This window comes from Diceros bicornis, chromosome 3 (assembly GCF_020826845.1).
Source record: "Diceros bicornis minor isolate mBicDic1 chromosome 3, mDicBic1.mat.cur, whole genome shotgun sequence".
Lineage (NCBI taxonomy): Eukaryota > Metazoa > Chordata > Mammalia > Perissodactyla > Rhinocerotidae > Diceros > Diceros bicornis.
In genome coordinates, this window is record NC_080742.1 from 76,443,138 (window position 1) to 76,452,068 (window position 8,931).

The window sequence follows — 8,931 nt, forward strand, 5'->3', positions numbered from 1 at the left end:
TTTGACACTGTAACATCTTGAATTATTTGGAAACATTTGTTTTCACAGGAAACCGTACAGTCATTTTTTCTATTATAATTTTTACCTCGGTTATGGCACTTACCAACTTTCCTTGTATCAGAATTATTTTGGTAGTGGCACATCTCTCTTGCCTACCAGACTATGAATGCCTGGAAGGCAAGGATACACCCTATTCATCCTTTATCCCCCTCAGACTATAACACATTATAGATAACGGATAAATGCTTACTGGATTAAATTGAACTATAAGACTTGAGTAGTTTACAATCTTAAAAGATCGTACTATTGGATGAACTCTCACCATTATAGAGACACAATTTGGGGTACAATCACTGAGAAACCAAGATAGCAAATAGTTTACTTGCTAATATGAGGGAAAGAACAGGAAACATGTCAATACCCCCATTTCAGGCGGGTGGAGTGGGGGAAGCCAACAACAGGGAAATGCTGAGGGTGCTGGGGGAGGGAGTTCAGGGGTTAAAGCCATGGGTCCGGGCTGAAGTTGCAGGCAGCTGGTGGCAGAAGCTCTTCACCCGGGCCCCTCGCCCAGGTCTGCCCACCCTGGAGTCGCCATGTGGCCCCTGGCCACTGTGACCGCCTTCCTGACCATGACCCTGTCAGGCGGCATCTCTCAAGAGTTTCCCAAGATTCTCAACACCACCAATGGAACCAATGGGTTTCTCCCTGGTGGCTACATCTGCCTCCCCCATTCTAGCCCTGGCAGGCAGCCCTACTAGTGTGAGGGCAGCTGCTCTGTGGGGGAGTTCTGGTCCACCCCAAATGGGTCCTGATTGCCGCACACTGTCTGAAGGACAGGTACAGAGTTTACCTAGGCAAGCATGCTCTGGGGCGTGTGGAGGCTGGAGAGCAAGTGAGGGAGGCAGTCCACTCTATCCCCCACCCTCAATACCAGATCAGCCCCACCCACCTGAACCATGACCACAACATCATGCTTCTGGAGCTGCAGTCACCAGTCCAGCTCACGAGCCACATCCGCGTCCTGCCCCTCTCCCACAATGACTGCCTCCCCCCGGGCACTTGCTGTCGGGTATCTGGCTGCGGCACCACCACCCGCCCCCACGTGAGTTTCCCTCAAACCCTACAATGTGCCAACATCCAGCTATGCTCAGATGAGGCACGTCATCAAGTCCACCCAGGGAAGATCACACCCAACATGCTGTGTGCTGACGCAAAAGAGGGTGGCAAAGACTCCTGTGAGGTACCAATAGGACCTACTGCTCAGAGCTGTTGGGAGGACTGAGTGAAAGATTGGCATTTAAAGGCTCTCCACACAGCAACTTCCCAATCAATGGAGAAGAAGCATGACATAGTAAAGCACCTCGTTTCTGAGGCCGGGCTGCCTGAGTTTGAATCCCAGCTCTGCCACTTATTTAACCGGATGACTTATTCACTTTCTCCGTGCCTCAGTTTTCCCATGATTTATTTACTTTTTTAAATTTGTTTTTAATTTTTTTTTATTGAGGTAACATTGGTTTATAACATTGTATAAATTTCAGGTGTACATCATTAAAAAAAAAATACCCCCATTTCAAATTAAATTTTTAAAAAAAGAGTTAACACATCCATTACAAGTTATCAGCTCTATCCTGTATTCTGAGAGGCTTTCAGAAAAATTTAACCACACCCCCTAACTTTTATCTTTGTAGAGAATGGAGAGTGGTGAGAGGGTAGAAGAAGAAGTTTCTGTCCAGAACATTGCAAATTCAGAACCTATTGATTCCATAATTCTACTGCCATGCAGATGGACAGGAAGGCCAAGAACCACGGATTCTTTTTAAATTCTTGTTTCTCGCTGTGGGGGCAGCTAAAGAGGGAACCCTGCATGTCATGGGCTTTGATATTCAAGAGTCAGAGCATGAGTAGAGAAGATGCAGAGAACATGTAGGGGGACTCTGCCCTGCCCTAGGTCTTCACGTTTATGAAACTTGAAGAGCAGAAGCTCTTCCCTTCTGTTACAAGAAAAAAACATTGAATAATAATGTTAAAATTAGTTACCATCAGTGTGTTCAAGATGGACTATAGCCATATGTTGTTATGTAAATTAAGCAAGCGGCAATGTAAGTATTTAGCATTTTCTAATGAAATGGCTTACTATGGATATTCTACTGCTCTATGGAAAGCTGTGTTATTATTGGTCCTCTTGTCAGAAAACAGGACTTTTCACTCCCGAGTATACGTTTTAAGAAGCATGTTAGTCAGTGCATTAAACATAAAATATTTTTCTGTTTTAAAAATAGTTTTTAGAAGACTTCTGCTTCCAGGAATATGGAGTATATACTTATCTCCATTCCTCTAATAACTACAATGAAAAACCTGGACATTATACAAAAAATCCATACAAGATGACTCTGAATGGTGAAGAGAATAAATATGCTTCTTCAGCTATGTTAAACTGACACCCTGTTTCAAGATTCACCTTGCAGTGTCTTGCTCTGTACATATTTATTTAACGTTGTTTTGCTTTGCCTAAATAATGCATTTGGGAAATGTCCCATTGTCAGACAGCTCAGTGTATGTGTTTTACCACCAACCAATCCCACCCCTTTCTGCCCCTCTCCCTGATAATATTGAGCTAAGGAAAAACAAACTTCAAAAGCACCCAAGTGGTAGTACAGTCATGGCAGGTATAAGCATCATCATGTGACCAGATCTCTGGTCTATTCTGAATAGAATATAAGCCAGAATATAAACCCAAAGAAACTTCAAAAAAGTCCCAGAGCAATGAATTCTCCCTCCAGTTCCTAACCATAACATTTATTGAGCATCAGCTGTGAGTCAGCATTCTTCTAAGTGCTGTAAATAGATTAATACATTTAATTCTCACCCCATGAATTAGCTTCACACTTTTTATTTGGGAAATTGAGGCACAGAATGGTTGCATAACTTGCTCAAAGTCATAGAGTAAGTGAAAGAATCAGGGTCTAGACCTCAGTAATCCAACCTCCAGATTTCTCTGGCTTTGGAGACTAAAATGCTTAAAAGAGTGTTTTTCAAGGTTGGTCCAAGGTATTTGCTTCAGGATTATGAAGCAGAGGGAGCATTTGTTGTTATAAAGCTGATTCCTTCCACTCCAGCATTATCAAATCCGAAGTCTCTGGGTAGAAGCTAGGAATCCATAGTTTCAACAAGCACCCCAGGTGATTCTCGTGTGCATCAAAACAGAAAACTCACTGACTTAAGCAGACCATGCTTCAGCTCCTACAAGAAAAACCCACTGATATCTGAGAGGAAACAGGTCACACACAGGTCAGTCTTAGTGGCCCAGTGGGTCCCTTAACATTCCAATATGTAAAAGTGGAAATCAGAGTCAGCAGGTAAGTACGACTCTCTGAAGCAAGGACTCTGGAGAGGGTGCTGTGTGGAGGTTGTGTATACAGATCTTACTTTTTATTCTTGTTCTGTAGAGTTTTAGTCCAGGATCTTAGAGCATTCTGGTTCCGTTGGATGAGCCAGCCATTTAATGGTCAACCACCTGATTAGAAAATCCCTAATATTTTGCTTACTTGTTTAACTGAAGCTTGTACTCTACTTCTGGCCAGTATTCCGTACTATGATTGCCTTTTGAAAATAAACTGATTGAATGAATGAGAGAATGAATGAACAAATAAATAAAATTGTAGATCATGCATCAAAATAACTCACAATTTACCATTCACCTTAGCAAATATTTCTGAAGGCATGCCACTTACAAGTGGCATTATCCATGTTAAAATAAAAGATATTTTCAAAGTTACTTATATGGATAGCATTTGTCCCCTGAGCAATATAAGAGCATGTATCCTTTATGATGTAATGTTTCAAAGCCAACCAGTTGCTGGTGATAAAAATTGACCAGATTGAGAGGTGAGTAGCTGGGGAATCATTATAAATGTTGCACCAAGAAACTATGTTTCTACTGTGTAGGAAGCATTATTGAAGTAAATTCAGCCATTAAAATAGAAATATCAGTGACCTAATTAAAAAGCAAACCCCAAAAGAAGTGTTAATAGCTTTCTTTGGCTTATAGAAGTTTATAGATAATCCCATAAACCTGTTTGATGTGACACTGTGTTTGCTGTAAATGGAAGCTTAGATGAGTATTTAAAAGACACGAGTTGGTGGGAAGGTCTAGGAGGATGGATGAGTAATACTACTTAATAGAACAGGGCTGATGTGAATTTTGTGAACCAAGTAGAACTGGGAGGACTAATGTTTTTCCAAAGTTGTCCTAAAATATCACTATGCACTGGAATCTGGAGTAAGGTTGGACCAGCTGGACCACCAAGGCCACATACATAATAAAATGATCACAGGCTTTAGAGTCAGACTGTCCTGGATTCAAATCTTACTTACTAGCTCTATTACCTTGATCTAGTCACATAAGTTCTCAGAGCCTCTTTTTCATCATCTATAAAATGGGCATAATAATATATATTTACAAAATTGCTGGGGGTAATAAGTGAGATAACAAATGGTAAGCACCTAGCAGAGGGGCTCACATATATTGGGCACTCAGTACATATTAATTCTCTTCCCTTCTCTCATCCCCATGCAACAGCTACAGTTACCAGAATAATCAAATAAGGCCCAAATGAGGGCTTCTCACCAATAAGGAACTCCACTGACATGAACTCTGATGACAGCAATACATGGAAGTCGTACTTGCAAAGATTCATCCTACACTTGGCATTCCTAAATAGGTAGAAGAGAAGGTTAACCTTGACCTTCTATCTACTTTTTAAAAAATATACCTTTAAAGTCATATCACTAACAGTTTGTTTCCATACATTAGTAGAAATAAAAATTGCAGAAACAATAGTTAAAATATTACAGGTTTTCTGCTATTTCTTTCTTTTTTTATTTTTTTATCTTTATCTTCTTAGAAAGGCTGTCACGGCCATACGGCAACCTTAGTGGCAGCACAGCAGGGTTTTTGTAGTTCTGTGGAATTATAGGTAATAATGAAACTTTCCAACCTCACTTCCCTCCCAGGCTGGTGTGGAAGTAGTATGGCCCGGGAGTGCAGCTCGCTGTGTGCGTCGGTGTTTAGGTAGGAACAAAGTCGAGAAAACAAAGATGAAGGAAGTAGGACGGCGCTTTTCACAAACCTAGGCTGCAAGCTGAGCAGCGCTGGAGCCGGGGTGCTTACACAGAGGCATTGTAGAGAGGTGATTATATCACATCCTCCTCCCGTCTGAGAAAGAAACTTCTGGCAATGTGGTTTCCAATAGGCAAAAAGGAGATTAAAGGTCACAATAGCCTCCTGCTAGTTCTATCCTGTATGCACATTTAATGTGTCCCTCAGTGAGCCTTAGAAGCTTAACAAGCTCTATCTGTTTCTGTTCATGGCTTTCCTCCATCTCATAACTGCACTCAGACAGAGCCTGCTTCTTATGGCCATCTCTCTCATACAGGGCTGTTTCCCAAACACCAATGGTCATGTCTCAAGACCCGATGGGCATATACAGAACTTGAACTGAGATAGGATCATTGTGGTGGCTCTTAATCCTTGGTCCAAATCTATCCTGCTCTGAATGAACTCTTCTGAGACATAACACAAAAGACCCTCCTCCTGCCATCCCACCAGCCAATGGCGCCTTGCCTTTATGACTGGACAGTGTCTCTCTCAGCCTCTCTCCCCTGACTCTGCTAGCTGAACAAGTGCAGAAAACCACGATGGTTTCTTTATCTATCTCTCCTAAGCCAGGGGCTGTGGTTCCCTATCATTTCATCACCAAGAACCTTTTCTCTTTTATCCATCATGAAATTCAGCATGAACAAAGAGTCAAATTCTCAGCATTGATTCACAATTAGAGCCTTGAAAGCTCTGACTTTTCATTTTAAGAGCCAGGTATTTGTGAGAGAAAATGTTTAGAGGGAAGGGGTTGATGGGGGTGGATTTCAAGATTTTAGCTTGAATACTAAGAGCTAGGCTGAGAGACTCTAGGCATAGCATTTAACAATAAACCAGAGTGGGGCAAAGGATGTGTGTTGATTTAAGACCCAATTTGTCACCACACAAAACAGAGATTCTGGGCTGGGGAAAGGGGCTTGGAGAGAGGATGAGAAAGTTTCCATACCGGCCTGGGCAGCCGCTCCACCATTTGTCCATATGCTGTCTTTGTGTGAATTAGAAAAAAGTGCTCCTTTCTCAAGATATGGGACTTTTATTTTCCAGAAAATCAGCATGTACAAATCAATGACGCCTATGATGTGAATAGGGCTCCCTTAGATGTGATGCTGTTGTGCAGTGCATAACCATTTCACGAAGGCCTAGGGGGCGCCCACTGTCTCTGCCTGTTCCCTTGGTAAACACTCAGCTGCAGTGGGGGAGGGAGTAGAAATTCTTCAATAGGCTGGGGATCTGAGACCAGAGGGGAGCTATGCCCCGCTTGCCATCATAGATCTCTGGAAGGAGGTAGGTTCAGCGTACTCTCCACCACCATGGAGCTGCAGTAGAGTAGAAGCTGGCAGCTGGCCGTCTGAACAGAGATGGGTCTAAGATGTGTGTCACTCCCTCACCTCAATTCTTGGGGCCTCTAAGAAACCTAGAGAGGCACTGAAGGCAGATGAGGATTGAAATCCAACAAAGTTACTAAGGGGTATCTGTTGTTCCAGGCAAGCTGACTCCGGAATAGCAAGTCCCAGCAAGAGCCATGGTTGGACCAAGTCTGGAGAGGAAGATGCTGAGCTTCTGGGGAACACGTCCTGTATGTGGCCTGTGCCTAACAGAACAGATGATGAGCCACAAAAATGTAGATGCCCACAGAGGAACAAGACAGCCCAGAGGCCCTCCCCAGATGCCAGGATGATAGATAAGCCCCTTGGGGATCACAGCCAGGGAGAAGGGGAGGAGAGGAAGAAGGAGAATTCTATTTGACAGTGACTGAGTTACCTTGAATTGCCAAGATTACCTTTCCCCTATATATTTTGTTCTAAAAACCCCATTTTTTTTGACCACTTGAATTTTGTAACTTTGTGAATATCATGCCTGCCACAAACAAAGCACTCACTATGTATTTCTCAGGTGTCTCCTTCTCTCCACTTCTCACCTCTCTTTCAGCTGCAGGCTAGGAATTTGAATTTCATAATCAGCCCCAAGAGCTGTAAACAAGGTTAAAAAAATTTAACCTTGTAAAACTTCAGACTTTTGGTTTTTAACTATGGACTTTCCCCATTTCTTTTATCTTGTCTGTTCTCACAACCAAGTTGTGTTCCTGATCTGCAGTAGATGACAGAGGATCCGTTGCCAGCTACATGTGTCCAAAGTGCTGGTGAGGGTGGCTTCTTCATCACAACAATCCTGGGGGTTTAACCCTGGAGATTCTAATGGTGGAAGGGCCAAGTTCTTCTCCATTGAATATCTTCTCCCAAGGTGAGAGTGATTTGGGTAAAGGATGGAGTCTATAGTGAGTACTCTGTAACTTGAGGTATAAAATATGAAATGTTTTATTTTATAGGCTTATATGTAATCCTAACAACTGCAAAATGTAGATTCTTTCTGAAAATAAGTAGTTTAACTTCCTGCTCTACCCAAGCCGTAGCCTTAATACAATTCAGGGCCTTTCATATAACCTTCCTTCTTTCACATAATGTAGCACTGACATCATAATGCCCTGTGGGATTGTTTAATAATAATAGTAATTGCTAACATTTATTGAGCATTTGCTTATGTCAAGAACTAGTCTAATGACTCTATATAAATTAGCTCATTTAATTCTTGCAACTCTATGAGACAACTACCACTATTAGTCCCATTTTATAGATGGGACAACTGAGGCAGAGACAGGTTAAATAGGGTCTCACAGCTAGTGAGTTTAGAGCCCATCTCTAAACCACACTAGTTTCATATTTAAGTTTGGTCTTCGATAAGCTTTAAAACTCTTTGAAACTCTTTGAAGCTAGGGACATCTTCTATCTCTACCTGGCATAATGGGCAAGGGTAGGCAACATACAAAAGATTATTGACTTGGCTTTTAGAAATAACATGGGAATAATATGGAAATTCTGTCACCTGTCCACTTTGTGGATCTAACACAAATGCTCTCATTTTATAACCGGTTCAATGAAAGATGCTCACTGTTAGTCACTTCATTCTGATTCCTGGTGGACTGTGTCTCTAGGAAAATCGGTCTAGATATCATATCTGTGGTTAGAACCAAAGCTTTGATTTGACCTCTCTAAAACACATTGGTACTACATTTTGATTTATTGGTAGGTTTTAATTTATTTTTACCAAGGCCTAAATTCTGCCTTAAAAATGAGAATCTCACAGGAATAATTCTTGTCATACATGATATACATTTATTCCTAAAAAGCTGGATGTACACTGACTCAAATTTCGACTGCATTTGGGAAGTTTGTTTCTTAAAGACACGCTATGTTGAATCTTTTATAAAATTAAAAAATCTCATATTTGTTCCTTTTGTAAATCTATATAAATCACACCTGTGTCGGCACCTTCAGGAAAGATACTGATGTTCCCAACCTGATGCCCTACCAATAGTAGTAATGTAATTAGGTGGTCTTTTTAATCTTTATAATGTCAGTAAAACCTTTGGCTGACAGAAGAATGCCTCCTCAGACTGTCAGAGAAGTTCTACAGTTTCTTCCGTGAGGCCCTTTTTGGGGTCCCTTTTAGAATACAGCCATCATCACTCTCAAGTTCTTGGGAGAACCATGAAAATGAAAGAAAAAAAAAATGGAAAGAGGTGGTTGGAATGGATTCACCCCTGCTTCACTTTCTCTGTTGCCTCTTTCCACAGCTGACTCACTGAAAGCCTTCATCTGTAAGCTTGGGAAGTGTCCAGAGCTGTCTTAATAATAGCATTAGCTGCAACCCTTCTCCCTCATTAGGGCATGGAATTAGGGGTACCATCTTGGGTACCATCTTGATCTCCACCCCTATGT

At 41.7% G+C, this 8,931-nt stretch overlaps 1 protein-coding gene across 1 annotated transcript; it reads left to right on the forward strand.

Annotated features, from left to right (window-relative positions):
* The first annotated feature begins 593 nt into the window (after positions 1–593).
* Positions 594–1,330, forward strand: LOC131422205 (kallikrein-13-like). Its single transcript, XM_058569217.1, is given in 2 exon segments — positions 594–732; positions 735–1,330. Coding segments are annotated over 2 exon segments (687 nt in total). The 3' UTR covers positions 1,283–1,330.
* Positions 1,331–8,931: the final 7,601 nt, after the last annotated feature.